This window comes from Emiliania huxleyi (assembly GCF_000372725.1).
Source record: "Emiliania huxleyi CCMP1516 chromosome Unknown EMIHUscaffold_13, whole genome shotgun sequence".
Taxonomy (NCBI): Eukaryota; Haptophyta; order Isochrysidales; family Noelaerhabdaceae; genus Emiliania; species Emiliania huxleyi.
Genome location: NW_005201287.1, coordinates 935,930 through 963,528, shown reverse-complemented (window position 1 = coordinate 963,528; position 27,599 = coordinate 935,930). Strand labels below are relative to the sequence as shown.

Genomic DNA, 27,599 nt, shown 5'->3' with positions numbered 1-27,599 from the left:
CGCGGCGGGCCGCGCTCACGGCGCGAGAGCGAGAGGCAGCCGAGAGGCAGCCGAGACCGAGCGGCCGTGGGGCGAGGGCCGCTCATCTCTCTCCCGTCAGGCTTGCTGCTCGCGCCAAACGCGACTCGGGAGCAGGACCTGATCAGCGAGCTCTACGAGGCGGGCCGGGCTCGCCCGAGGCGCACCGAATGAAGGAGTCCTCTGACTCTGTTGTTGTCACCCGGTCAGGCGGGCAGGCTCGCCGAGGCGCGCGCCGTGCTCGACGAGATGCGCGAGCAGAGGACGCTGCCGGAATGGAGGCCGCCGGCGCCGCGTCGCCGCACGTTCAAGCCTCGCACCCCGAGAAGCAAGCTGCGCGCGCAGACGTCAAAGGTGCGGCTCGACAAGATGGACGCCGAGCTCGACGCACTCTCTCGCAACACCGTCCTCTTTGGGGCCGCCGCCAATGCCGCCGCCCGCGGCGGCGGCTACGCGCCCGGCAGCGCGTCGCGCTTACTTGCCCGGGCGCCGGTTGTCGTGCCGCGCAGTCGCTGGCATGGTATTGCGCGCGAGTCCCATTGGCAGAGCGTCCACACGCACCGCCGGCACGCGGGCCACTTGTGGGCCGCCGGGAGCACTCCGCTGGTCGATAGGGATAGTGCAGGGCAGCTTTGGGTGACCAAGCCGCCTGTGCTGCGTCGGGGGAGCTAGAATTAACCGTTTCGTCAGGACACGACGTCCGTGTTGGCTTGTGAGCTGTGTGTATGCACACCGTCCACGTACACTAGCAATTTTTGTGACACACGTCTCGTTACGTACACCGCTTTTTCAAGCACACGCGCCGAGAGAGAGCGAATAGACAGTCCACACTCTCCATTCGCTGTGTGTGCTCTCTAAAAGTAAAACAGTGTGTCACTCTAACTACCGTAACACTGTGCGAAGTCAAGAACTGTACGCGCAACGCGGCTCTACGCAGTGCGAGTACTAAGAGAGCGACTGGCGACTGCCTCGAGCGCGGCATGAACTTTGAGACGAGTAGAGGAGTGGTTGGATGCGCTCATGTGGGGTGCCCGGTGGAGAGAAGAAGAAGAGTCAAGAAGGGTAGTGAGGAACTACCTCAAGGATAGTGTACTGAGTCCCGTCGTGTCGAAGGTGGTGGGTCTTGAGCGGCGCCAGAAAGGTCAGGGGCGGGTACAGGAATTCGCGCTCCTGCGGGAACGCAGAGAGGAACGCCAGGTCAGCGCCCTCTTGCATGAAGTTGTCGACGCGCAACATGAAAATGAGCGACTTCGATACGCCTCTGGCATATCGCACGGCGACCCGCAGATCCGATGTCGTAGACATCGGCGCCAGCTCAGTCCCGCCTCTCGAGACGAACCTTTCTGGCGCCTCGACCCCCTTGATCCCGCGCCAGAGAACGCGCCCTGGTCGGGGTTCGGGCTTTCTTCTCCGTCTGGAGATACAAGACCGCTGCATTCGCCCAAGCAGGCGTGCCAACACCTCAAAAGCCCTGCGTTCCTCTTGCTTAAACGCGCCGCCGGTGCAGGTCGGCAGCGCCGGCGGCGGACGCGGCGGCAGCGATGGCGGGTCCGGTGGCCACGACAGCGGCGCGAGGATGGCGAGAGAGAGCATACGCGTCTGTGGTATGGGCGCGACGCGCCGTGGTCCGGCCTACAAACTCGGTGCTTGGTCGTTTTTTTGCCCTTCCCGTGATTTGGGCCCGCGGCAGCTTGTCAACTTGTCAGCCCTCAGCCGAACCTGGGGCCCGTCCCGTAGCCGAGAGAGCCCGCGCCAAAGGACTCTGCGCCAGCCAAGGTCCTGCGGTTGAGAGATCATGTGTGTAAGGCACACGTGCAACAGCCAACAGGGCCTTAAAACCAGAGCAAAAAGTCAATTCGGCCATCTGCACACTGCACATACGTCTACCCTCTTCTCGGGGTGGCTCAAACAGGCAGGATCGTAGAGTTGGCGCGCATCCGCGAAGCATTCACCGACACGACATCCCCGTGGTGGTGGTTCCTGATCGGCATGCCAGCGCTGTCCGCGGCAGTCGAGGCTTCACTGGCGACGAGCACCGTCGGCGTCGCGCCCAAAGGGACGCTCACCTCAGTGACTGCTCGTGCCGGCGCGCCGCGCAGCGCCACCGCTTCGGCTGCCCGTGCGCTCGCCTCGGCATGCGCCTCTCCGGCGGCCCTCGACAAGGCGCTGGAGGCGTTGCTGCTGCGGGAGGCGGCGGCAGAGGAGAGTGGCGGGCAAGCTGAACTCGACGGCGACGACCACTCGTCGTTCCGTGGATCAACGGCTGCGGCAGAGCCGGGCGGCAGCGCGGAGGCGGCGGCGGAGCAGGTCGAGCTGAGCGCCGAGGCGCTCGACCCGGAGGAGCTCGACCTCGAGGCGATCAGCTCGGCGCTCGGCGCACTCGACTCGGCCGAAGCGTCCGTCGAGGCCGAGCTGCGTAGCCTCCGGGCCGAGGCGATGCGCGCTACGACCGCCGCGCTCCCGGCCCTGCAGCAGGCAACTAGCAGCGTGCGCTCGCTTCGGCACTCACGCCTCGTCCGACACACGCGGAGTGTCTCCCCCGCAGGCGACGGACGAGGGCGCTCGCATCGGCGCAGCCCTCGGCAAGCTCGGCACCGAGTCTGCAGCGACGGCGGCGCTCGTCGCCGACTCGGCCGCCGCGCTCGCCGCCCTCGAGGCGAGGCGCGCAGAGGCGGCGGCGCGGCTCTCTCTCGTCGAGAGGCTGCTCGAGCTTGACGCGGCGGAGGCGGCGGCCGACGCCGCCCTCTCGAGCGGCAACTTCGAGGCGCGCGGCATCACCGCTGGCCCTCACCGCTGGCCCTCACCGCTGGCCCTCACCACTGGCCCTCACCACTGGGCATCACCACTGGCGCTGCTCCCCACGTCGCGAGAGCCCGCGGCCCTGCCGCCCGACAAGCCCCCGTCCACACGCCCCGTCCCAGAGCCTGAGTCTGCCAAAGCCCTTTCGCTGACCCTTTCCCGCACCCTCCCTCTCAGGCGGCGGCGGCGCACGCGCAAGGCGCCCTCTCCTCGGTCCGCGCGGCGGGCAGCGCCATCGAGCCGCAGACGCGCGCGCGGGCGGAGGCGGCTCACGCGCGGGTGGAGAGCGCCGTGCGGGCGGGACTCGCGGACGGGCTCGCAGACAAGGCGCTGCCTGCCGTCTGCCGGTTCGTCTCGCTGCTCGCTCGGCTCGGCTCTCCGGCGGAGGGGCGATCCTCCCTCTCCGCCTTCTGCCGCGCGCGCGTGGAGGCGGCCGCGCTGCCGACGGCGGCGGAGGAGGAGGAGAAGGCGCTCGCCGTCCTGCCCGCCCGCCTCGCGCGGCTGCTGCGGGCGACGGCGGAGGCGCTCGGCGGAGTGACGCAGGCGCTCGGGCCGACGGCCGCCGCCGCTGCCGCCGGGGCAGGGCCGAGCGGTGGTAAGGGCGACCACGCAGCAGCAGGGGCAGCGGAGGAGGAGGCGGCGGCGGCAGCGGAGGAGGCGCGTGGTTTGTGCCTCGAGCTGTATGCGTGCTCTCTCTCACTCGGGTGCCTCCCTCCCCCTCCCCCTCCCCCGCCCTCTTCCCTTCCCGCGGTCCACCGCCCTCTCCTTCTCCGCCCTCCCGGCGCTCTCCCTTCTCCGCCCCCGCCCCTCCCCCGCCCTCACGCCGCGCCGCCCACCACTCGCGTACAAATAGGTCCGAGCTCGCCGCGCAGTACTCCGCCGCTGCGCAGCTCCGCACCCGCTCCGCCGCCGCCGCCCGCCGGATGAGCGCCCCTCCCGTCGCGGGCTCCCTCCCCGAGGCTGCCGCGCCGGGGAGGCCCTGGCCCTCCCCCTCCCCCGGTGAGGCTCGCCGGCTGCGGAGTAGGTTGCCCCAGACGCGGAGGCGGAGGCGCTCGGCTGCGAACGGCCCCTCGCCGCGGGGCTCAGCTGCCCCCTCGCCCACCCTCGAGGGGCTCACGCCTCGAGACCTCGCGACTCGTAGGCTGCTCGATGAGCTGACGGGGCTGCTGCGCGGCGCCGCGCAGTACGACGCATACGCGGCCCCTTTCCTCGCCCCGTCGGCTGCCCGCACCCCCTCCGCCCGCCCTCCCGCCTCCCCCGCCACGCTGGGCGGCACGGAGGGTTTCCTCGAGCTGCGGCGCGCGCTGGAGGCGCTTTCGTCGCAGTACGCGTGGGCGGCCACCATCAAAGCCATCCGGCTCGACGCCGCCCTCGAGGAGGAGGCGGCTGCGGTGGGCGGCGCTGCGGGCGGCGGCGCGGGCGCGGCCGCGACGAGCGGCGTGCGCGGAGCGACAGGCCGCTTTCGCCGCCCTGCTCTCGCCGCCTTCGCCGCCCTCACCGCTCTCGCCGCTCTCGCCCCTCGCGACGGTCCCGCGAGCTCCGCCACAGCCCAAAACTGCCTGGCCTTGCCCTCTGCAGGCGGCGCGATGAGCGAAGACTCGTCCGGCGACGCCTCCAAGTCGGAGCTGATCGACTCGGTGTACTACGTCCTGCAGCGCCACCTGCTGCGCGCGGCGAACTCGTGCGATGGCGCCGTCGCCGCGGCGGCGGTGGCGCAGGCGGCGACGCTGCTCGGCGGCCTCCTGCTCGACGCGCTCTCGTCGCAGCTCGTGCTGTCCGTCTCCGCCAAGCTGGCGGGCGCTGCTCTCGCCTCGGCGCACGCCATGGTGGCCGAGGCGACGCAGGGGACGGCATGCACCATGGTGGGGACCGCCGCGTCCGCGTGTGTCTCCGGCGCGATGGGCACCGCCGTGTCGGCCGCCGGCTCGGCGATCGGCACCGCCGCCTCGCGCCTGCCCGCGACGCTGCGCGCGCTCAACGGGCTGCAGCTGAGCCTCTCGTGCGCGCCTCGGCTGTGGCGCGGCGCCGAGGAGGCGTGCGCGCGCGAGCTGCCCGCGCCGGCGATGGAGGCGGTCGCAGCGTCGCTCGAGGCGACCAAGCGCGAGGCGCGGGCGAGGAGCTGCGAAGAGACGCGGCTCACGGACTCTGCGTGCCCCGACAGGCGGCCAAGGTTGAGGCGGACGCCAAGCTGTCTGCTGCGCTCGAGGAGGGCCTCGACCAGCTCTGCGCCTCGCTGACGCCGCGCCTCAAGCCGCGCCTCGACGCGCTGAGGGACCGGTGCCGCCGACCCCGCTCGCTGCGCGCTTCCGGGAGGAGGCCCCCCCTGGGAGGAGGCCCCCCTGCCGACGCCTCTCCGCCTCTCCCGGGTACAGGTCGTACGTGCTCGGCTCGGACGAGGCGCTCGCCGCCGCCGAGTCCGCCTCGCTCGTCGGCCCGCTCGTCGGCGAGCTCGAGGCGGCGATGGCGTCGGTGCGAAGCGGCCTCTCCGCCGACAATGCCGAGGCGCGCCCTCTCCGCGCACCACTCTACCGATGGCAGGGGGCGCGGCGCCCCCGACCGACACGCCGCCCCTCTCCCCCCCCCGGCTCCAGGCGCTGCTCGGCAAGCTGCTCAGCCACTGCGCGCAGCGGATCGAGGCGCTGCTCCTCACGAAGCGGGTGGACATGTTCGGCGCGCTGCAGTTCGAGCGCGACGTGCGCGCGCTCACGGGCCGCCTCGGCGCCCTCTCGAGCCGTTCCGTGCGGGGGCACACCGCGAGGCTCACCCAGGTGACGGCGCTGCTCTCCCTCGAGCGAGAGGCGGAGCTCGCCGAGCTGTGGGCGGACGGCGGGCTCCGCCTCTCCGCCGCCGAGGCGCGCGCGATCCTCGCGCTCCGCGTCGAGTTCAAAAAGGAGGCCATCGCGGCGGTCAAGTTGCCCTCATGATGGCTGACGGCGTGCGCACGTCGTCGCGCGTATATCACGTCATATCTTTTGACAATATTGTTTCCTGCTTTCAGCTACGGTATTCGGTATACACACACACACACACCTAAAGAACTTGCTAATAAGTAATAAGGAACAGCGCCGGCCGCGCGGGCCTACCGGCGGTGCGGTGCCGCCGCGCCGAGCGCGACTCGCGGCACCGCTCACGAGACCGCGGGCGGCGGCTCTAGAGCAGTGTGGTCGTCTCACAAGGTGATTGGGGCGCCCTCCCAGACGTACCCCGCCGCCGAGTGTACGACGGGGTAGACCGTCAGGCCGGTCTTGACCCGTGCCGTGAAGACGGGCTCGGACTTGGAGGCCGAAGCGGTGGCCGCGCCCTTGACTGGGGAACCGTTGGGCTTGAACTCGCCGGCAGCAGCAATCAGGCCGGGGAAGACGCGGTCCTTGTTGGTCCCGCCCGCATTCTCCTGCTTGTCAAACTGCGCGGTCTTGAGCCAGATGAGGTCGATGTAGTCGTTGTTCGAGAGTGGGCCAGGCGACGGGAGGGACACCATGACCTAACGCGCTCACGAGGTTGGTTTTGTGTGTGTGTGTGTGTGTGTGTGTGTGTGTGTGTGTGTGTGTGTGTGTGTGTGTGTGTGTGTGTGTGTCTGTGTCTGTGTCTGTGTCCGGGCCGTGCATGTTAGATTGTTTGATTGATTGAGTGAGTGAGTCGGGGAGTGAGTGAGTGGGTGGTGTGCGTGTGCCTTCGCGGAGGTAGAGCCCTTCGAGACAACCTTCGCATAGGGCATATAGAGCGCAGGGTCTCCGTCGGTATTCTTGACAGCAGCGTCGTAGCTTTGCGCCTTGTCTTCGAGTGCCCCGTACTGAGCGAAGGCAGGCGCCACTGGAGATATCGCTGCGGCGGCAAGCGCGGCCGACGAGGAGAGGACAGCTCGCCGGCTGCTGCCGAGGTGAGGCTCGGGAGCGAGGGCGAACGCGAATCCAGCAGCGAAAAGCATGCCTCCGAAGGGGTGCAGAGGAGAACAGAGTTCCACGAAGGTTCCGCCGCGGTTGATTTTTATTTTTCCTTTTTGCTGCCCCTCTTTGCTCCCTTTTCCCTCGCCGCGTAACTTGCGCCCCTTTTGAAAACTTTTATTTTGTTATATTAAACCCTTTTTTCAGTGTATGAAGCTCTTACGTACATTCCCGTAGGAGGACCCTGCTGACAGGGTTTGCGATGAATGAGGAGCGACCCGAAGGGTTTCTCGGAGGTTAGTTGTAGGTATGTTGTTGGCAAAGGAAGACACAGAGCTCACACAAAATCACAGTGGGTGGTAAGCGAACGAGTCACTTAACAGGGGTCGATTAGTGCGGGCCACCCTGTCCAGAGGCGGAGGTGCCTTTCTGGGATCTTGCGATCGAGTCTATGCAACCCTCGGCCACGCTCTCCTTTCGTGGCTGATAAGCATTCGCAGACCAGGCGATGGAGATGGTGGGGAGCACGGATGTGACTGCTCACCAAGGCGAGGGGGGCACGACACGCACCGACCCTTCACGAACCGAAAGGCCGTGCCCGGCGTGCAAGGGGCACGGTAATCCGGGCACGTGTTGGGCGCCCCATTCCGTTTAGGGCTAGGTCGGCTCAGGGCCCCGTCCACTTCCCTTCCACTTGGCGCGTGAAGATGAAGAGATGCCACCCAGGCCGGCCAGGGCAGGGGCGGAGGGCGAGAGCGGAGGGCGGAGGGCTGGGCGGAGGCAAGGGCGGGCGGAGGGCGCGAGGATTTTTTTTTCGTTGGCCGAAGCCTCGTTGGCCGAAGCCTCGGTGGCCAAAGCCTCAGTGGCCGAAGCCTTGAAGGACGGGTTGGGCCGCGGGGAAGGGAGGGCGGAGGGTGAGGGGAGAAGGGGCGCGGGCAGCGGGTACGCGGGGGGGCAGAGCGCGAGTGCGAGTGCGAGTGCGAGTGCAAGTGCGAGTGCGGGGGCGGGGGGGGGGGGGGGGGGCTGAGTGGAGCAGTAATAATATCGTTGGCCGAAGCCTCGTTGGCCGAAGCCTCGGTGGCCGAAGCCTCGGTGGCCGAAGCCGGTGTGGGGAGGTGTGGGGAGGTGTGGGGAGGTGTGGGGAGGTGTGGGGAGGTGTGGGGAGATGTGTGGAGGTGTGTGGAGGTGTGGGGAGATGTGTGGAGGTGTGGGGAGGTGTGAGGAGATGTGTGGAGGTGTGTGGAGGTGTTGGGGGCAAACGTAGATTTCCCGAAATATTTTGAGAAATATGACAGGCTTGTTCGGAAGGAGAAATTTCCGGAAATTTACCATACCTGTGACAAGATCCTACTATTCATATACGAGTACTGTTCCCAATCATACTGTGCTCACTCAGCCCACGCGGCGCTCGTTGATGCGGAGCATTAAGGCCGTCTGGATGATATCTGCCATGGTCTCCATTTGTTGGTCGCCGAACATTGACTTGAGCATGGAGAACACACGCTCCGCCGCGGCTGAGTTGGGCGTGAACGCGAAGATGATCTGCGCCGCCTCCGCCCACGCCGGGAACTTGGATGCCTTCCAGCGCTTCCTCGGTTCGCACTGGCGAGGCAGGCGCAGACTGGATGGTTGTCTCCTCCTGCGGTGCGGAATCGCCGGCAGCGGCACCTTGCAGGGTGGCGAGGTACTCCGTGTCCATGTCGTCGTCGCTCATTGCTTTCGAAGGTTGAGATTGGCGTGGGTTTTGGTGGCAAGGTTGACGCGAATGACACTGACGCCTGAATGACACTGACGCCCGATGACCTGCTTGACCGGTGACCGATGACCGCTGACCGCTGACCGATGACCAGCGTCAGCCTCTCCGCGGAGGCGCACCATCACTGCCGCGCGGGCCTGCCGGCTCAAGCAAGGCACGGCAGGCCCGCACGGTGCCTGGTCCAACATGGGTGTCCAACATGGGCGAAACGGAAAGGGGCGAAACTTGAGGGCGAAGAAATTTCTCGCAAATTTGCCGTGGTGGGGCACGAAATAAAGACGAAATAAATGAAAGAAATATCCTTACGCTGGGCAGGAAATCTACGTTTGCCCCAAGGAGGTGTGTGGAGGTGTGGGGAGACTCGGTGGCCGAAGCCGGTGTGGGGAGGTGTGGGGAGATGTGGGGAGGTGTGGGGAGGTGTGGGGAGATGTGTGGAGGTGTGGGGAGGTGTGGGGAGATGTGGGGAGATGTGGGGAGATGTGGGGAGATGTGGGGAGATGTGTGTGGGGAGATGTGGGGAGAGGGAGATGTGGGGAGATGTGGGGAGGTGTGGGGAGGTGTGGGGAGGTGTTGGGAGAGGTTAGTGCACCACTAACCGCCGAAGCGCATCGTTTTCGGGGCCCGGTCTCCTTAGGGCATTTCTGCATTCACCGGCCTCGCGGCCTGGTGGCGACAATAAAATATCAAACGATCGGCCATTCGCGCCCTGTCCCACCCACCCGGCAACGACTAGACTAGAGCCCCGACAGGACGTGTGTCGATGTGGTCCGTCCTCTGCCTCGCCGTTGACTCTCGCCTGAGGCTTTCGCAGACACCTGTCTCTGCCGTCGTCGGCCTGGCCGCGGCCACCACCGCACCTCTCGCGGTTGCGCCTCCCGCAGCAAAGCCTGGCAGCCGGATCGAACTCTGCCGAACTCTGTTTGACCGCTTCGCCCAGGGCCAGGAGCTGCTGCGGCGCAACCATGGCGTCCCTGTACTCAACCAGCAGGCGGTCCTCGATATCTTCATCACGTACCTCAGCGTACAGTGCCGTGTGCCCGCCGAGGTGACCGAGATGCTGCAGCGGATGCGTGCCGGATCGCTTATGAACAACGCGGGCGGCACCACCGGGGGACGGCTCCAGCTTTCAAACGCGTGCCTCATCAAGGAGCCTGCCTTCTTCGACTCGGTCTGCAACGACTTCTTCCGTTCCGGCCCCACATGCCACTTTGAGCTCTTCCCGTCCACCACCAAGTCGATTGAGGCGTCTTCTTTTGCTGCGCCCCACAATGCCCTTCTCGCCCCCGCAAGACGTTCGTGCGGGTGTAGGCCTTCGTCTCCCTCCTCGCCGTCGAGGCGGAGCAGCGGGAGCGGCCGATCCGGCTGCTGGTCCCCTCCGATGCGCACTACTGCTGGCGCAACATCATGAACAGCTACGAGACGCACCCTTACCTGCACCACTGCCCTGTCGCCGTCGGGAGCGACGACGCCCACGGTCTGAGGCTGCGCGACGGCGACTTTGTGGTGGCCGTCTTCACGCTCGCCAACACCGTCTCTGGCCGCGCGACAGAGCTCGCGTGGTTTCAGGGGCTCCTCGGGCACGTGTCGGCGCAGGGCGCCACGCCGCACGTCTTTGTGGACGCCGCGCTCTCGGGCTGCGTGATGAGCCGCGAGGTGCTCGACCTGCGCGCCGACGCGCCTCCCGACGGCGTGGCTGCGCTGCTCTCCTCCGCCTTTGGGCTCGTGCAGTCCTCTTTCAAGGATTTCGGCCTCTCGAGCCTGCTCTTCGTCGACGATGCGCCGCTGGAGTGCTGCGCCGAACGGGCGGCGGAGACGGGCCTCGCCGTGACCGTGGCCGGGGGCGCTCACCCACTGATCAAGCACGCGCCCGTGACCAGCATCCCAGAGAGCCCCACGCTCGGCTTCCTCCTCTTCGCGCGCGAGTACACCGCCTTCCGCCGCCGCTGCTTCAACACCTTCGCCCAACGGCTCGAGAGCGCTATCCCCGAGGAGGTGGAGTACCAGCTGCGCCCCCTCTTCCCGCTGCTGCACGTCGAGTTTGCGAGCGAGGAGCTGGCGGCGAGGCTCACCGCCGCCCTCGTCAAGACGTACTCGCTCATCACGATCGACGCCGAGCCCAATGTGCTGCGCCTCTGGCCAACCCCGACCAACCACGACGTCGCTGACGCCATCGCCGATTTCTTCGAGGGCGGGGATCGCGAGGGCCAGAGCGACAGCTACTGGGACATCTGAGCAGGGGCACAGAAGCCGCTGCAAGCAACCACCATTGTATCCTCCCCTAACACATGTACATGTACTTTTAGCTTACTCTCTCGATGTATAGACTTTGTGATTGTGTATGGAGAGCAGTTTGACGAGTCCGCAGTCCCCTGCACGTGTCGCGTGTTCTCTGACCCTGTGTGTGTGTGCATGTGCGTGACTCACTGTGCACACGTGTCGTGTTCTGTGTGTACCCTTTGTGTGTCGGTGACGTGACTGTCCGCCACCTTTTCGAACACTGGTCTATTCTGCTCTGTTCACAGGGTGTGTAACTCGACATGTTTTTTCTCAAGAGCATAGCGTTCGTGTATCGTGACATATCTCAGCGCCGTGTCCAGCGAGGTCACGCCCCTCCCCGCCGTCGCTCGGCGTCCAATTTTGCGCGTTGTAGCTTCTGCTGCCACGCCGTTGCGCTTCGGCCGGAGCCTGCGGTAGCGGCTCCGGTTTTCGCCACCCTCTGCGCGGTTTGGATCTCGCTCTCCTTGCTCGAGAGCATCGCGAGTTGCTCTGCCGACAGCCCCACCGCCCCCTGCTCGCGCAGCGCCGTGCATAGCCCCTGCGCAGCGTTGAGCTCCCCAAGCTGGAGGTGCATGTTGGCCGCAGAGAGCACCAGCGGCGCGGAGCGAGTGACCTCAAACGCGCGCAAGAAGCCGCGCAAGCCGAGCTCGAACTCGCCCGCGCTAGCCGCGTCCGCTGCTGCCGCGAGAATTGCAGCCACCTCGTCCCGGCTCTCCGTTGGAGCCGCTTTGCCGAATTTGCGCGGCGGGAGCTTGCCACGCTCCATTGGCGGCGGAAGCGTCTGTAGAAGCTTGAGCGCACCGTTTGACGCTGCGGGAGGCTGCAGACTCTTGCGCCGCGGAGGGGGCGGCGGTGGCGCTCTCTCCGGAGGGCTCTTGACCTTAAACGTTGCTGCCTTAGCGGACACCGAGCTCGCCGCCTCCCCTCCCCGTGGCGGTGGAGGGGGCGGAGGGGCTCTCTTTGGCAAATCCGTCCCTCCAGGTGCTGGCTTGGCGACCGGCGGCTTCGATGACGATGCGGCCTTTGCTGGCGCGGCGATGGGTTGCTTTGCTGGCGCGGCGGTGGGTTGCGCTGGCGCGGTGGGTTGCTTTGCTGGCGCTGCAGCGGGCGGCCCCGCTGGCGATGGGATAGCCACCCTTGCTGCCTGTTCAGGTCGTGCTGGCTCGTCATGCGCAGGCTGTTGCTCCCTCGCGTGCCGCAGCTCATCGAGGCATGCTGCAAAGAGCACAGAGGAACGACTGATTTTGGTCATCCGTCAAAATATCTGAAGATCCTACTATAGGATTCTCCCCAAACCTTGCTCAGCTGATCCAGCACGGGCCGTAGGCCAGCCCTGGCCAAAGAAACCAGCACCTCATCAGGCTTCCCTGAGCGTCACAGCTCGGTGATCGCGCCGGCCGGACACCACTGAGACGGCCGTTCCGGGCATTTGAACGCGACCTTCGGGGGCAAAGACATGGGCTCTATGGCTCAGACTGGACTCCTCTTGGTCCCTTCTGATGCCCTAGGCCACACCTGGGCCTTACCTGGGGTTCTAGGGGCCGGGCAGGGTTTGCCCCCCGAAAGTGGCCCGGGGAACCTTAAGGAGAGGGGTGTGGTGCTAGCCGTCGCCCACCCTCGGGCGTCAACCTCTTCCTATCTCTGTTCGCAGTTTCTCACCAATTCTCGCAGCGACCTTCATGCCACCTCTCGTTCTTCTCACTCTCGTCCTCGTTCTCTCTGAGGGAGGGTGTAGAGGATGTAGAGTGTAGAGCGCTGTAGAGCTGTAGAGCTGGAGAGCGCTGTAGAGCTGTAGAGCTCTACATCCGCCGCGTGACGATGTGAGTCGCCTGTAGAGCGATGTAGAGGCGCTCTACAACGTGAAATCTCTACAACAAACTCTACATCATAAGCGGCGAACGAGGCACGGTCGCTCTCCGACATGAGGCGCGTTGCACTTGCCAGTGCTGCCCTAGCCTTCTGTCTGCCCGCCCAATGGGTGGGAGGTGCCTCTGCTGCTGTGGCATGCCTCACGGCTGCGACTGGCCGGCGCCTCGGCGCGTCAGCTCGGCTCGGCGTAGCGATAGTGGCCAGCGCAACTCGCCTGGACTCAACGCTCAGCCAGGAGCTCCCGCACGCGCTGGCGCGAGTCATGGCGCATGCAACGCGTCTGAATGCTCGCCTCGCCTCGCGCAAATGCGACCGTCCTCGCAGCCGACAGTCCACCGCCTGCTAAAGAAGCACAGCGACGAATGCGGCACTGGCGACGCATGGCAGGCTGGTCATGACGCAGTCATAGGGTGTTGTGTGCCGTCAGAGTGACTCTCTGTGTGTCAGGGATAGTCAGGGCTGTCCATCAGAGCTCCAGTAAGCTCGGAGACACCCCATTAGCGCGGCTCGACCTCTTTGAGTCACTGCCTTCCCGGCGGTTTGGCTGTAGAGTCTACAACAAACTCTACAGCAAAATCGCGCTCTACATCGCTCTACAGGCGACTCACAACGTCACGCGCCGGATGTAGAGCTCTACAGCTCTACAGCGCTCTCCAGCGCTCTACATCTCTACAGCTCTACAGCGCTCTACACTCTACATCCTCTACACCCTCCCTCAGCGTTCTCTCCCCTGCTGTTTCATCCTCTGACTCATCGCTCTCCTCGGCCTCGTTCTGAGACGCCGCTGCCGTCTGCCTTGCTAAAAGAAAGAAAGAAAACAGACAACCCAAGGGAGGGATGGGAGGACGGCACGCCGCCACCACACAGGGATTTTAAGAGCCTGTTTTTGCCACTTCGTTAGCTCTCCAGGGGTCTCTAATCTTGAAATCCGAGACCCAAATATCAGACCTTGCTTCAAAATCAAAGGTTTGCTTGCCACTGCGTTGCCCGGCGCCCGCGCCTAATTTTCCTTAGGGTCGCGCTGCGTCTCACATTTGTCCGTGCGCGCTCCCAGCGCCGAGCCGCGGCTCCACGCGCCACCTGGGCTGCCTCTGGCACGGCCGGGGTCCGCCGAGAGGCTGGGCTTGGCCGGCGGCGCGACGCGTGGCCTGTGCTGCGGCCATCTCGGACGTTCAAGCGGCGCCAGCCAGCGGCTCGGCCGCGCATCCTTCACACACGCCGCCACGACCGGGATGAGCGGGCCCGGTGTCGAGCCCTGGTGCGAGCTTCATGTGAGGGGCGGCTGTGGCCACAGCAGGTTCACCAGATGGACGTCAAAGCTGCCGTCGGCGTGCTGTCGTGGGGAGAGCCCGAGACCGCTGCAGAGGAGCCGAGTGCAGTGGCGAGCCAGAGGCTACCTGGGTCGCCAAGTGGTGGTCCATGACCATTCTGAGCAGGGCTGTGCTTTGGTGGGGCTGTGCTTGAGCATGTGTGAACTGGGAGTGCGTGCCGGCGGTGTCTGTGGGTGAAACAGGCGTGTGTGAGGCTGCAAGAGCCGTGGTATGAGCCAGAGTGAGCTTCATCACCCAAAGTAAGGACGGTCTGGGACAGCCCAGGGTTGATCCTGATGGGCCTGGGCCAGGAGAGCGACAGAGAAGGCGAGCTGGCGAGCTGGGAAGCCGCTTCGTCGGCATGGCCGGTGTGCGTGTTCACACGAGATGCAAGTGCCAAAAAGCGTTGTTTGCGGCTATTGCTCAAAACTGTGGGAGAGAAGGCCTACATATTATGACTGTACCCATGACTCTGGTGCATGAGGGCTGCGGGACGGGACGTATCGCGGTCGTTGGCGCCGATGATAACCTCCGGAAAGCCCTCGCAATCGCCTCGGATGGGGTCTACCGGGGACAATCTCGAGCCCTCTCCTTGGCACCACGAGCCGGTGTGGGCTTGAAGACCCGAGTTGAGTGCGGTTTCAGACACCTCAGGCCTGCTACTGATAGGCCTGGGCCTGGAGAGCAACAGAGAAGGCGAGGTGGTGAGCTGAGAGGCTGGAGAGTCCGCGGGTGACCTTGTCACGATGCAAGTGCCAAAAAGCGTTGTTTGCGGCTATTGCTCAAAACTGTGGGAGAGAAGGCCTACATATTATGACTGCACCCATGACCCTGGTGCATGAGGGCTGCGGGACGGGACATATCGCGGTCGTTGGCGCCGATAATGACCTCCGTAATGCCCTCGCAATCGCCTCGGATGGGGTCTACCGGGGACAATCTCGAGCCCTCTCCGTGGCATCACGAGCCGGTGTGGGCTTGAAGACCCAAGATAAGTGTGGTTTCAGACACCTCAGGCTTGCTACGGATGGGCCTGGGCCTGGAGAGCAACAGAGAAGGCGAGGTGGTGAGCCGAGAGGCTGGAGAGTCCGCGTATGACCTTGTCTCCGGGTATGCATCTGCCACTAAGCGTTTTTTCCTTTGCTCACCTTCTCTCGCGTCTGCCCTCTCGTTTGCGCCTCGTCTTCACCATTCTCTTCCCTCTGTAGGATCTCGGAATCTCTATCACCGTCCTTACTTTGGGTGATGAAGCTCACTCTGGCTCATACCACGGCTCTTGCAGCCTCACACACGCCTGTTTCACCCACAGACACCGCCGGCACGCACTCCCAGTTCACACATGCTCAAGCACAGCCCCACCAAAGCACAGCCCTGCTCAGAATGGTCATGGACCACCACTTGGCAGCCGTGGAAGCCCCACACCCGCTGCTTTTCTCGGCTCCTCTCAATGCGTGTCGGGCACCGCCACGACAGCACGCCGACGGCAAGCTTTTGAGATCCATCTGGTGGACCTGCTGTGGCCACAGCCGCCCCTCACATGAAGCTCGCACCAGGGCTCGACACCGGGCCCTCTCATCCCGGTCGTGGCGGCGTGTGTGAAGGATGCGCGGCCGAGCCGCTGGCTGGCGCCGCTTGAACGTCCGAGATGGCCGCAGCACAGGCCATTGCTCAAACAATCGGCCGGTGCGTCGTTCGGCCCACGGCGATGGGCCTGGTCGATTTCAGCCGACGGGATGGCAGCAGGGCCGCGTGCGGGGCCTGCGCTTGGATTGCCCCGTCGGGCGCAGGCTTTATTAGAGACCCCGAAGGCGAAGCATTGGCAAAAACTGCTCTCATGGCCTCTATTTCCGGGGTCAGATATTTGGGTCTCGATATCGGACCCACAAGAGCTAACCGAAGTGGCAAAAACTGGCTCTAAGGAGAGCCTTGCTCTCAAATTCCAGTAAAATTCTTTTCAGCGAGGCAACACGCTCTTGAACACCTGACTAACGCAGTGGGTGTGCCTGATGCAGTGGGCAGCCGCATGCGAGGACCTGCAAGCCTTCGCTGCGCACCACCGCGAGGTTGCGCCGCGCCGGGCGCCGGCGCACCCAAATATCCTCGCGTATGCAGAGTCGACCGGTGCTGGCCGCGGCGAGCGCAGCGGCAGCGGAAGGCTCAGCTCGTGGGTGAACTCTACTCGGGTGTTGCACATGACGCACATCGCAAAGACGGGCGGACGCTCCGTCCGCGCCGAGCTGCAGAAGCTCAGGGCGCCGGTCGGCGGCGCGGAGCAGTGCTACCCTCCGTTTGTGCACCCGTCGCGCATCAACATCGTCTTTTTGCGCCACCCTCGCGCGCACGTGCTGTCCATGTATCTGCACGGGGCCCACTCGGGCAGGGTCGCGCGGCGGCGGGCGGCGGGCTACCCTTGGGGCAACGGCACCGGCGGGCTGGCAGAAGGGATCGGCCTCTGGGCGGCTCACTTTGGCGAGGGCTGGGCGCCGGCACACGGGGACTTTTGGGGGTACAACCCGCTCAACATGGTCGCGCGCACGCTCACTTGCTCCGACCCGCAGTGGAACGCCGACTACGTCCGCACCTGCAGCGCACCCTGCGCGCACCACGCCGGAGGCCGCGCCGCCGACGCGACGCCTCCGCGAGGTGCCGCGGTGGCGGCGGTGCACAGCGCCGACTTCATCGGGCTGCTCGAGCTGCTCGACGAGTCGCTCTGCCTCGCAGAGTACCGCCTCAAGGGCGCCCTCCCGCCCCGCTGCCTCTGCGCCGCCGGCCAGGGTGCGGCCGGCGCGGCGTGGTCGCCTCTGTCCGGCTCCGTCTCCAGTCGAGCGGCCAGCGGGCGTGAGCCAGGAGAGGGGGGCGAGGGCGGTCCCGGCGGCGGGTCGAAGCGGGCGCACATCAGCAACCCGGGCCAGCACAAGCAGCGCCGGCTCCGGCTGTCCGAGCTCCCCGCCAGCACGCTGCGACGCCTTGACGCGATGACGGCCGTCGACGCGGCAGTGTACCGCGCGGGCGCCGTGCGGCTGCTGTGCGACCTCGCCGCGCTCGAGGAGCGCGTGGGCGCGCGCGTGCTCTGCGCGCCGCGCATCGACGAGTTTCGCGCCGCCACCGCCTACGTGCCGGGATTGTGGGGCTCATCGGCGGGGAGCACATTTGGTTTTGGAGGTACCGGTCAGGGTTAGTCGTGTGCTTTCATGCTACTCTTCATGCTGCGAGGTCTGACCAATTCCGACCACGTACTGGAGTAAAGGCAGACCACACGCTGCACACATGACACTTCTCAATACACCTGTCGGGACAACTCGAGTGCCGCATCCAAATCCGCCGCCTCGTGTGCGGCACGCTCGTCAGCCTCCGCCAGGCGTGAGGCACGCAGCGCCGCCTGCATCTCCTCCTCCTCCTCCTCCTCCTCCTCCCCCTCGCCTGCCACACCAGGGCCAGTGCGGCGATGGTACTGCAGGTGCCGCGCCTTGGCTGACGCGAGGAGGTCAGAGTCATCGTCAAACCAGGAGAAGGCTGGCCCGCGGCGCGGCTCGCCTCGGCAGCGCGCCTCGAGCTCTTTTATGTGGCGAACGAAGGGGCCGGAGGACATGCGGCGTGACGAGCCGGGCAGCGAAAACTCGTTGCGGTGAAACGGGTGAGCGGGCGACGACGGCGGGTACTGCGAGCGCAGGTACCGGTAGCCTTACCAGCACGGCCGGTCCGCACGCCGCCACCGCCAAATGGCGCGTCTCGGCTTGCGCCGCCGCTGCCCGGACCAGCAAGTCTAGACTCGGCCGTCCCACGTGCACGGTGTGCGTGGGGTGGCCTTGTGCATCCTCAAGAAGCGCTTCCGGGTGCGCGGTCTGCAGCACAGCGCAAGGGTACGGCCCCTGTGGCTCCTGTCGAGGGGCTCCCCCCTCCGTGTCGCAGGGGTGGGTGGAGCAGCCGCGTCTGCTCGCTGCCATGCCTGCAGCAGCAGCAGCAGCAAGCCGGCCGGCGGCCATCGTGCCAACCATGGAGGCAGCAACCAGCACGATGGGAAAGCATCGCGTCGTGCCGCGGTATATCCGGCCAGCGTCGCGTGCGCCCAGCCGCTAGTCAGGCCGAGCGCGTCTACGAGGTACCTCCAGCCCCAGTAGCCACCAACAGCAAGGGCTGTGAGGGCCGCGGCGAGCGACTCCAGCGCTGTGTGGTTGGCTCGTACATGCTGAGGGCCACAGAAGAACAAAAAGCGGGCCAGCTGGGGTAAAAAACAAAAAGTTCGCCTGTTCAATGGACCCAGCTCATGGCGCTTTAATTTTCTTCTCTTTCCGCGCTTACGCTCGCACAGACATGGAGTACCTCGCCCGCGAGGCCCGCCACGTGCTGCTGCAGTGGTTCGAGCAGCACCGCCGCGACCCGAGGATGGAGGTCGAGGCGCGCGTCAAGGACGTGGACCAGGCGGGCTTCGAGGCTGTGATGGCCTCGCTCTGGCGCAACCGGGGCTGGTCCAACACACCGGCTGAGCACGAGACGATCGACTTGATGCACGCGACGGGCGTGCGCGAGACGATCGACGTGGCCACCCAGCAGCGCACCTTTTTGCGCAAGGGCAAGTCGGTGCAGCCGCTTCTCGTGCAGGCGACCGCCCAGTGCAGGCACGCGGTCCGCTTCGCCATCTCCTCCGAGTTTGAGGCGCCGCGCGACGACTCGGACGTGGTGCTCTGGCGCCGGAAGCGGCGCGTCAGCTTTGTGCACAAGGGCATGTTCGCCTTTGAGCTCACGCGAGTCAACCAGGGGCCGACCGAGCAGGCGGCCGGACCGGGCTCGCCGCTCCTCGCAGCCGCCGCCGCACACCCGCCTCGGCTCCCCGCGCCGCCTCGGCTCCCCGCGCCGCGATTCAGCCCCTTGACGACCGCCCCTCCACTCGCCTCCCTCGCGCAGGCGGCGCGGCTCGCGCCCGTGCAGCACGAGATCGAGCTCGAGTTTTGCGGCCAGCGGCTCGCGGAGGGGGCGAGCGACGCCCCCCCCTCTCCGTCTCCAGGACATGCCCCTCACGCGTCCCGGACATGTCACGGACGTGTCCCGCAGGTGCCCGGCGCCGACTACCTCGCCGACTCGCTGCTGATGAAGGTCGCCGACCTGCTCCGGCTGCTGCTCGACGCGGCGAGAGGCGGAGGGCCGGCCGCCAAGCGGCAGCGCGGCGGCGGCGTCGAGGAGGGGACGCCGGTCCGGCTCCGGGACGGGAGCGAGGTGAAGCTCGCCGTCTCGACGCAGGGGCACCCGCCGCCCTTCAACGGCATGCTGCCCGCCGAGCTGGCCGCGACGGTGCCGTGGGTCTACTCGCACGCCGAGGAGGGGGCGGCGCCGCAGGCAGTCATCACCAATCTGCCGTGCACGCTCGGCGCAAAGGCCTACCCACTCTTCTACCTGCGCGGCCGCGTCCCGACGGCGGCGCTCGTCGTGGGCGGGCAGTGAGGCCCTTTTTCTTCTTCTTGGAGAGTTGTAGTACACGGTGCATGCTGCCCACCATGCGAGATCGGTAATAACCGTATCTAATATTGCGGTGCATCTAGAGAGAGTACTGAGCGTAGGTGTAGGATTCACCTACATATAATACAAGATACCGCGTACGGCTCGCGCGGTGCGCCACACAGCTCGTCGAGCCCACCGCACACACCACGACTAGACCACACCAGTCACCACGCACGGTCGGCCGCACAGGCCGACACAGCTCTCTCTCTTGTTCTCTCACACAGTCTCACACACTCACTCATATGTCACTCGATGGGACCGGCTCGTGCAAAAGCAGCAAAGGGAACGTCGTTGGGCGCGCTTGCACCCAGCCGCGGCGGCTGGCAGAGCAGTCGGTCGATCACCCGTTGCGCGTCGGCCGCGTCCTCCAGGACGAGGTAGGTCTGGTTGGCGGCTGGGCCGCGCCTCCACGCGTTGGCGCCCGAGGACGCGTCCACGACGTTGACGCCGCCGCAGTCCGAGCAGCGCCTCACGCCCGGCAGGCCACCGGCTGCGGCGACGTGCGTCGTGATGAGGTCCCACGAGTAGCGCCCTCGGTCTACTCCGCCGCCGTAGTCGACGTAAGCCTGACGCAGCGGCGAAGCGGCCGGCGCGCACGTCGAGAGCGCCGCGCCGGTGACGACCCTCAGCCCCACCTCGAGGGACGGTGAGAGCAATCACAGAACAGTAAGGACGGTGTTGACGATGCCGTGCTCCGCCGCACCTCGAGGCCGCTGAAGACGACGTCCACGCCCGCGGGCAGCCGCTCGACCACGTGCGCGGAGGCCTGCACCGCTGCTCGGTGGTCGATGCCGCCTGACGTCGGGGAGAGCGCGCCGCTGAGCGGGCGAGGGCAGCTCCCGCAGTTCGGGGAGCGGGCGAGGGGCAGCTCTCGAGGCACCCCACGCGGCGGCGCAGAAGTTGCACTCGCAGCGCTGCCCTTTGCTGGACGGGTAGCGCCCGCCCATGATGGCGAGCCGAAAGACCTTCTGCCCGAAGAGCGAGAGGCCGCTGAGCGGACCTGCGGGAGAGGAGGGGCCGATGAGGAGCCGGACCAGCAGAGTTTGCCGCGCCGGAGAAAAGGTTCACTGTGCTTGTCGGCGGAGGACTGGAAGAGCGCCGCTAGGTTTGTGAGGAGCCCGATGGAGGCGACGGCCACCGATCGGTCCGGCTGTCCCGCGAGCAGGTGGCGGTACAGCTTGACGGCCGAGCCCGCCTGCGACGAATTTCGCACCGGCGACGGCCAGCGCGCCACGATGTCGGCCACGTACGGGAGTGCGGCGAGGTCTCGGAGGCCGGAGCCGCGGTAGACCCCGGTGGGGATAGTGCGGCTGTAATAGCGCTGCACCACGCTGATAACACCCGTTGAGTTGGTCGCCTGTGTATTCTGCACGACACCCAGCAGATTAACAACGCCGCTGTCGGCCAGAGCATTCGCTACGCCGAGGGCGCCGACGTCATCAACATCCCGACAGCCGCCGCCGCCAATATCGGTGTCGACGATTAGTCCTGGTACGGCAGCTGCTGTTGCCGACGGCGGCTCGGCGGGTAGGGCAGTTGCCGACAAGACCGCCAGCATGGATGTCAGTCAGTCAGTCACCGGGCCAGCATGGATGAGAAAAGAAATCCGGCGCGCAACTAAATTACGTTACTCTACGTTCCGCGCAAGTGCTCGTTTTGGGTGCTCTGCACGGACCCCGATACTCTCTGCTCGACATACTCCGCCATCGCCATCTCCGTTGGCCAATGCGGCACCTCGTGGAAGGCGAGCTGGTGCGGCAGCAGCGCGGGCGGGTCGCCACAAGTGGCGCGATCCAGCGCATCGGCGAGTGCGTCCAAACTGCTCTCGAGCGGAGCGGATGCACCGTCAAGCCGCGGCGCGGCAGAGGAGTCGCCGCTCGCGCCGCCGAGGTCCGGGACGATGGGCAGCGCAAAGGTTGGGATGGCCGGCGGAGGGTCGGTCGCCTCGGCGGCGGCTACGTCGGCGAGCACGCCGGCGGCGTGTCCGCGCCCGAACGGATAATGGTCCTTTCCACACCCGTCGCAGCGGAAGGAGGCCATGTTTTCGACCAGCGCGAGCACAGGCACGCCGAGGCGGCGGAGGAAGAGGATGCCTGTTTGGGACTTAATTGATTATCAGTGGGTCTCTTTGCTTTTGAGTCGGGCGAAGGAACAAGCTGCCTCGCACGACGTCGACGACGGAGAGCCGAGAGGGAGTCGTGACGGCCACCGCCCCGTGAAGCGGCAGCCTCGCGATTTGGCTGGGGATGTCGCCCGTGCCTGGCGGCGAGTCGATGAGTAAGTAGTCGAGATCGCCCCACTGCGTCGTCTGCAGCAGGTTGGTGGCAAGCGGCCCACGCACGCGAATCTCGGCTGCCGGCCGCCTCGACCAGAGCCGGCTGAACCAGCCAAAGGACATGAGCTGCACGCCGCCATGCTCCAGTGGCTGCACCGACCGACCGTCCGCCGCCAGCGTGAGGCGCACATCGCCGAGCGGAATCTGCGTCGGCAACGAAGGGCCGTGCACGTCGGCATCAAAGAGCCCGACTCGGTGGCCACGACGGCGCAGGTGATATGCGAGCTCGAGGGCGACGGTCGACTTGCCAACGCCACCCTTGCACGATGAGACCGCGATGAGCTTGCTGACCGTGGAAAGCGGCATGCAGTCTCGAGCGACCGGTGAGCGAAGCTGCGACCGAACTAGAATTCAACGAACTAGATGCCGGGGCGATGGCCGATGGCGACGAGCGAGTGCGAGAGCGTAGTATCTTTTCTTTTGCTTTTTCCAAAGGCAGCTCTATCTCTTAAGTGCCGAAGATCCCAGGGCGGATCTTCCAGCCCCTTTCGGCACCGCAGCGCGGTCCTACGGCCGATGGCGGCCGCCCCGATGGCCCAGCTGGCCAGGCCGGGTCGGCTGCATGTCCGGGCTGGCCGTGGGGGTCATTGTTGGGTCATTGTGTCTCGTTTGAACACGGTTTTTTGGCCGACGCAGAAGATCCTCTAGAGGATCTTCTGCCGGGAACCAATATCAGAGCTCTGAACGGCTGATCTGTGAGCCCCCCAGCACAGTAGGGATTGATTATGATCAGATCCATCACTCACTGGCCGGGGTTGAGCTCTTCTCCACGATAAGCCGCGTGCAGCGTGCCTGAAGTTCAGCCCCGCACGACGCACAGACGTGCCGGCTAGTGGGCTGCTAGCGCTCTGCGGGCAGCAAATGTCGCACTTCTGGGCCACCACGCCGGTGATATGACCTAACCCGGTCAGTCTGAGGCTGCAGCCATGATGGTTGCGCTCCTCCTGGTGTCGGCGGACCACTTCTCGGCTTGAGCTAGCGACGAGAATGATCAGCGTGAGGTGGACTCACGAGGGAGGCCGAGGGTCGCCATGTTGGGCACACAGGTGCCATCCAGGCAGAAGTATTGACCAGACAATGAATACGGACAATATCCTTACAAAGAGAGCGATGCCTTCCCACCTGCTGACCGCTTCTGCGGTGGTCGCCACCAATGCAACGACGGCACTCGCCGGCCACGTTGCTGGCCAGCACCAACAATTCTGGGCGCCGGTCGCCGAGGCATTGCTAGGCCTGCTCAGGCCGTGCCACATGAGCACTGAATGGCCTCGCAGGCGGCTCATGGGGCCGGTGACGGCGCCCTGCGCCGAAGATCCCAGGGCGGATCTTCTGGCCGGCACTTAAGAGATAGAAAACGCTCCGGCAGAAACGTATCTCGCGCAGCAACATTGGGCGATCGGGGCGTCTTCTGCCGCAGTCCCTTTGATGGGCGGCTCCTGGATGGGGGCCGCTGCCACCTCGAACCCCAAGCCTGGGGCTTCGAGCAGAGGGTGCCCTGGATTCATCCATCGGGGCCCCGGTACCTTCAATTCATCACTTGGCGCAGCTGCCAACCCTCCGCCGATCGGACGGCATGCAGTGCGCTGCGCTGTCGCTCTGTCGAGCACGCTCTTAATGTTCGTTGTGAATTTCAGAGCCCGGGGCTCCTCGTTCGTTTCACGATCAAAGCGAGGAGCTCGCGGTCAGTGCATGCATCCCTGCAATGGCCGACGAGGCGTCGCTGGGTGCTAGGCGTGACGATTTCGCGGCGCAGTGGTTGCAGTACTCTGCGGCGCTGGCGCATGTTGCGAGGGGAGGAGCAGCATATCGGATGGACGAGAGCAAACGCTCACCATCTCACCTTTTGTCCACTTCACTCACTGCCGCAGAGTGCGACGCTCGGTTAGCATGGTTAAGGTCTGAGCTCCGGAGATTGCCGGCACCGCAGCCTGAGGAAGATGAGGCTCCTGAGGGGAGGGCAGCGGGGCGGTCGCCGCTGACTTTCCAAGGGCGTGTCTACCCAAAGGTGGGCTACCGCATCCGCTCGCAGAATTCGCAGGGCCCAATAGATGCTGTCGTATCGATGAAACGCCATCTGTACCTGTGTGCCGTATGCGGGCGGTAGCCTCCTGCTCTCACCATCGCGTCTGTGCAGGTCTGCGAAGGCCATCAGCATGGCGCCGCGACGTCATCTGGCGGCAAACGTCGACCCCTTCACTCCGGATGACACTCCAGGCCCTGGATCTTACGATACCACGAGTTACTGAGCAGAGCCCAACGTTTTTCCGTGCAGGCTCCGTCACAGTTCGCGCCGGTGCTGCTCGCATCTGGAGACACGCCACAAATGTACCTCGTACCTTAAGGTATGTACTCCCGCAAGATGTCCAACACTCAAATATTTTCACGCCGGTGTTGATGGTGTTGTCTAGAGCCACGTGAAGTTGCGGGTCTTTCAGTCATGTGCGACAAAGACCAAATCATGTGCGACGAGGCGCCGGTATGACACGCGCTCAAAGAGCGGTGTCAGGCGGCGCGAAAGCGCCGCACGCGCCGCAGCCGCACCCGCGCACCCCCCGCCACATGCCCCGCCAGTCCGCGGCCCGGCGCGCGGCCCGAAGTCTGCTGGCGCCGAAGAAAGCGTTATTTGAGGGGTTGAGGAGGGCTAGATGCGATTTCTGGTAATGGCCCTTAGCTCCGGCCCAGCTCTCGCACCTCCCTCAGCTCACCCGCATAGCCAGCGCTCTCCCGCCGCTCCGTGCGCGGGCAACCTATCGGATTCATATCGCTCTAGAGTCTGCGCGTAAGGGCCGGCGCGCTCCGCGCGCACAATCCAGGTGGCAATGTAGTATGCTCATAACTTAGCCACCAACAAAATCACGGCTCGCATTCAGGTTCGTCGACTGCGCTTTTCGTGGACGGCGGGGCTGTGTGTCACGTGCGTCACGCTCGGCCGGTGGGGCACTTGGTGGGGCCGAGCGAGCGTTTGTTATCTCTAGATCTGTGGGCGCCCGCCCGCCGCCTCTGAGGGGGTCGTTCCGCCGTGCCCCTCCCTTCCCACCACCGTCCCGCCCCATCTCCTCTAGCCTTGACGTTATCTCCTCCAGCCTCGGCGTTGGTCCTTCGCGCTTTGGTCCCTAACCAAAAAAGCACGATTCTGAAGTTGGGCCCTCTATCTGTCCTCCCCCCAGCCCTAGCTTGGCCTTGGGCTGCGCATTGCGCAGCAGCGCACGGGCGACGGGGCGCACCCGCACGCTCAATCCTCTTCCTCAAACTTTTGGTCTTGGAGAGCACTTGCCACTTCTGGAGTGTGCAGTTCTGCGCGTTTACTTTCTTTCTTTCTTACACTTAAGTGAGCCATGGTCTGTAAGAGAGGCCTCCTAGATATCGTCGTAAATAAAGGACCAAAAGAGACGCGCACAGCCACAGCGCACAGGTCACACTCACGACACCCACTGGGACTCACAGCTGTCGCGCCGGCGTGGGCTCAGTCTATGGCAGCGCGGCCACGAACCGAGGACCAGCGCTACCGAAAGAGCCGTTCGATTTCGCTCGCTCGCGGTCGCTTTCGGCCCGCCACCTTGAAGAGAAGGTCCGCTATTCCGAGCTCGAGCCTCGCATCGTTGACTCGCTCCCGCATGCCGTCCGGCACGTGCTTGGCCGTCTTGAGGCCTGTCGAGGCTGAGACCATGCTTGGTTGCCAGTGTCGAGGGGTGTCGAGGGGTGTCGAGGGGTGTCGAGGGGTGTCGAGGGTGTCGAGGTGTCGAGCGGGTGTCGAGTTGCGTGGCGCAAGGTGTCGAGCGGTGTCGAGCGTCCGTGTGGCTAGCGCGGGGCTATAGGGCTATACTCAATAGCAGAGCTGCTGTAACCAATGAAACCATCCTCGCCTCTCCCCTAGCTCTCCCCACAGCACACTGCTCCACAGTAGAACACATGAGGCTCCGAGAGGGGACAGGTTGGAACGCGCAGGCTGCGCGCAGGCTTTGTGGGGGCCTGGTGGGGGCCTCGACGACGACGACATTGCTGTGCTTTTCACTCTCGGAGATGGATCAAAGGTGTGGGCACTTGGCAACGTGGAGGCTGTTGCAGTTGCCCGGGGCAATGTAGATGAGAAGAGGGCTGTGGGCAGAGGATCTGGCTCCTATCTTGCTTCGTTGCACCAGGTGATGACCGCAGTTCACCTTAAGCCTCACTCGAGCAAGAGCCGGACTTTCACGCTGCCACAGCTGGGGACAAGAAGACCGTAACCAAGCAAGGCTTTCAGGTGTGCGGTGGCTGCTGCATTCTAGTGAGTGGGGAGGGAGAGGAGAGAGCTAGAGAGGGAGGGAGGGGAGTTGAAAGCGCCATCGTTGTTACCGGTAATAATACAAACCCCAATGGTCCCTTGTCGCAGTCACACACACGCACACGCCGCTCCGCACCGCGCGCCCACCCGCCGCCCCGCCCAGGCGGGAAAGAGATGAGGAGATGGGACAGCGAAGGAGGAGCACAAACACGTATGGAAGGTTTTTCTTTTCGTTGGATCGCCTTTGCTTTCTTTTTTGTTGACTCTTAACAACTTAAGTCTTAACCCTTTTACGTACACATTTCGAGCGAGTGAAAACCAACTCCTGAGCACGGCGCCGCAGGCGCCTGTTGATAGGTCCAGGTGATAGCCCTGGATGGGCAATGCATACGCCTAGTTGGGCCTCAGATCGCCCGACCGCGTCCCGGTGCTCTGTGGTCGGATTTGTGACGCCGCCGCACCGCGCCGCGGCCGGGGGCCCGCCGGAGGACGAGGATGGCCGTGACGGACCGGGACGAGCTCTGGGAGGTTCAGTGTCAGTGAGTATATTGTAGAGGCCGCCCATGTGCACAATATCTTGACTGAGAGCTAAGCCGGGGGAGGCGATGCCGGGGCCGTACAGCAGCTTGATGGTGCTTCGCCGGCGTAGAAGCGGCCGCGGAGGGCTCCGGGTGCCTGAAAAAGACGGAGTTACGTGGGCTGTGGGAGAGTTACTGTCGACTCAAACGACACTGTGCCGTGATCCTCTCATATATGGCTAAATAATTGACCGAGCCAAAAAAAAGTTCCACCGCTACGACTGGAGATATATCGAGATTTGCTCTCCAGGAGCGTTATGACGCGAAAGGGTTAAAGTCTGAGCCATGGTCTGGGCAGGACAAGACTAAAATACGATCTGAGCCCTGGCCTCGACACCTCGACACCAACTATGTCTGAACAGCTAATGAGGAGAGAGAATCTCTAATCTAATGAGGTGACACTGCTTCAGCAGCGTGCACCTCGATCCTGTACCGTGTTTGTTATGACCCCCCCCAATGAACACAACAAACAAAACACCAGTGAGGGAGGGCGAGACGATCGAGGGGTCCCGTACCATGCGGAATCGACCCTCTCCAGTGCTCAAGTGCTCAAGGTGCCCCGAAAGTTCGCGAAACCGAAAAAAAACGAGAGGTTGAACAGGCTCCGATGACCCGAGAGCCGAGTGACTGACGCTCTGACAGACTGCAGACTCGGAAAGGGGGAGAGATTTGTTTTTGTTTTGCACCCTGACAACCGTGCATGGCGCCGAAGATACCTGAAAGAGAGATACAGGTAGAAAGAGAAAGGTAGGTGGGGTAAGAAAGATCCGTTAGCGGGAGATCGTAAACAATAATTGTTCGCGTTGATGAGCGCAATAGATCGTAAATACCAAACACTCAAGTTTTGTTGTTCTTGAGTGCGGAATCGACCCTATCCCAGTGCAACCCACAGAAGAATTCTTAAAATGCAAGCCTCTCTCAAACAGAAGAAGAGAAAACAGTTCGTCGAACCCAAATCGCCGACGGAGCAAAGGAGGCGGATGATGATTACCGACGGGACGTGTGCTCCGGTGCGAGCCTCCACC

The 27,599-nt window shown here is 64.7% G+C and overlaps 6 protein-coding genes across 6 annotated transcripts; 3 read left to right on the top strand and 3 right to left on the bottom strand.

Annotated features, from left to right (window-relative positions):
* Window positions 1-2,007: 2,007 nt before the first annotated feature.
* Window positions 2,008-5,741, top strand: COG4 (component of oligomeric Golgi complex 4; the record flags this gene model as incomplete). Its single annotated transcript, XM_005789284.1, has 8 exons — window positions 2,008-2,505; window positions 2,564-2,932; window positions 2,995-3,521; window positions 3,959-4,344; window positions 4,396-4,889; window positions 4,979-5,094; window positions 5,190-5,286; window positions 5,409-5,741. 8 exons carry the CDS (start codon window positions 2,008-2,010, stop codon window positions 5,739-5,741), a joined length of 2,820 nt encoding a protein of 939 aa, XP_005789341.1.
* Window positions 5,742-5,808: 67 nt separating this feature from the next.
* On the bottom strand, window positions 5,809-6,585 carry EMIHUDRAFT_420891 (hypothetical protein). Its single transcript, XM_005789283.1, has 2 exons — window positions 6,488-6,585; window positions 5,809-6,298 (listed from the first exon to the last, which is right to left on the bottom strand). Exons 1-2 carry the CDS (start codon window positions 6,530-6,532, stop codon window positions 5,987-5,989), a joined length of 357 nt encoding a protein of 118 aa, XP_005789340.1. The 5' UTR covers window positions 6,533-6,585; the 3' UTR covers window positions 5,809-5,986.
* Window positions 6,586-9,180: 2,595 nt separating this feature from the next.
* On the top strand, window positions 9,181-10,962 carry EMIHUDRAFT_462390 (hypothetical protein). The gene is made up of 2 exons (XM_005789282.1): window positions 9,181-9,697; window positions 9,763-10,962. Exons 1-2 carry the CDS (start codon window positions 9,215-9,217, stop codon window positions 10,684-10,686), a joined length of 1,407 nt encoding a protein of 468 aa, XP_005789339.1. The 5' UTR covers window positions 9,181-9,214; the 3' UTR covers window positions 10,687-10,962.
* Window positions 10,963-15,913: 4,951 nt separating this feature from the next.
* On the top strand, window positions 15,914-19,343 carry EMIHUDRAFT_462389 (hypothetical protein; the record flags this gene model as incomplete). The annotated part of the gene is made up of 3 exons (XM_005789281.1): window positions 15,914-17,069; window positions 18,217-18,827; window positions 18,957-19,343. 3 exons carry the CDS (start codon window positions 15,914-15,916, stop codon window positions 19,341-19,343), a joined length of 2,154 nt encoding a protein of 717 aa, XP_005789338.1.
* Window positions 19,344-19,645: 302 nt separating this feature from the next.
* Window positions 19,646-20,978, bottom strand: EMIHUDRAFT_449145 (hypothetical protein; the record flags this gene model as incomplete). The annotated part of the gene is made up of 4 exons (XM_005789280.1): window positions 20,469-20,978; window positions 20,281-20,400; window positions 20,104-20,195; window positions 19,646-20,035 (listed from the first exon to the last, which is right to left on the bottom strand). The coding sequence occupies exons 1-4, from the start codon at window positions 20,956-20,958 to the stop codon at window positions 19,646-19,648; spliced, it is 1,092 nt and encodes a 363-aa protein (XP_005789337.1). The 5' UTR covers window positions 20,959-20,978.
* Window positions 20,979-21,389: 411 nt separating this feature from the next.
* Window positions 21,390-22,026, bottom strand: EMIHUDRAFT_43814 (mrp protein; the record flags this gene model as incomplete). The annotated part of the gene is made up of 2 exons (XM_005789279.1): window positions 21,390-21,503; window positions 21,568-22,026. Coding segments are annotated over 2 exons (573 nt in total), but the record flags the coding sequence as incomplete, so codon positions are not given.
* Between the last annotated feature and the right edge of the window lie 5,573 nt (window positions 22,027-27,599).

Excerpts from the sequence above, each read along its gene's own strand:
- EMIHUDRAFT_420891 (XM_005789283.1), bottom strand. The coding sequence starts at position 6,532 with ATGCCCTATGCGAAGGTTGTCTCGAAGGGCTCTACCTCCGCGAAG. Across the intron at positions 6,299-6,487 it reads AGGGCTCTACCTCCGCGAAG|GTCATGGTGTCCCTCCCGTC; the intron begins GCACACGCACAC and ends TGAGCGCGTTAG.
- EMIHUDRAFT_462390 (XM_005789282.1), top strand. The coding sequence starts at position 9,215 with ATGTGGTCCGTCCTCTGCCTCGCCGTTGACTCTCGCCTGAGGCTTTCG. Across the intron at positions 9,698-9,762 it reads CCACCACCAAGTCGATTGAG|GCCTTCGTCTCCCTCCTCGC; the intron begins GCGTCTTCTTTT and ends GTGCGGGTGTAG.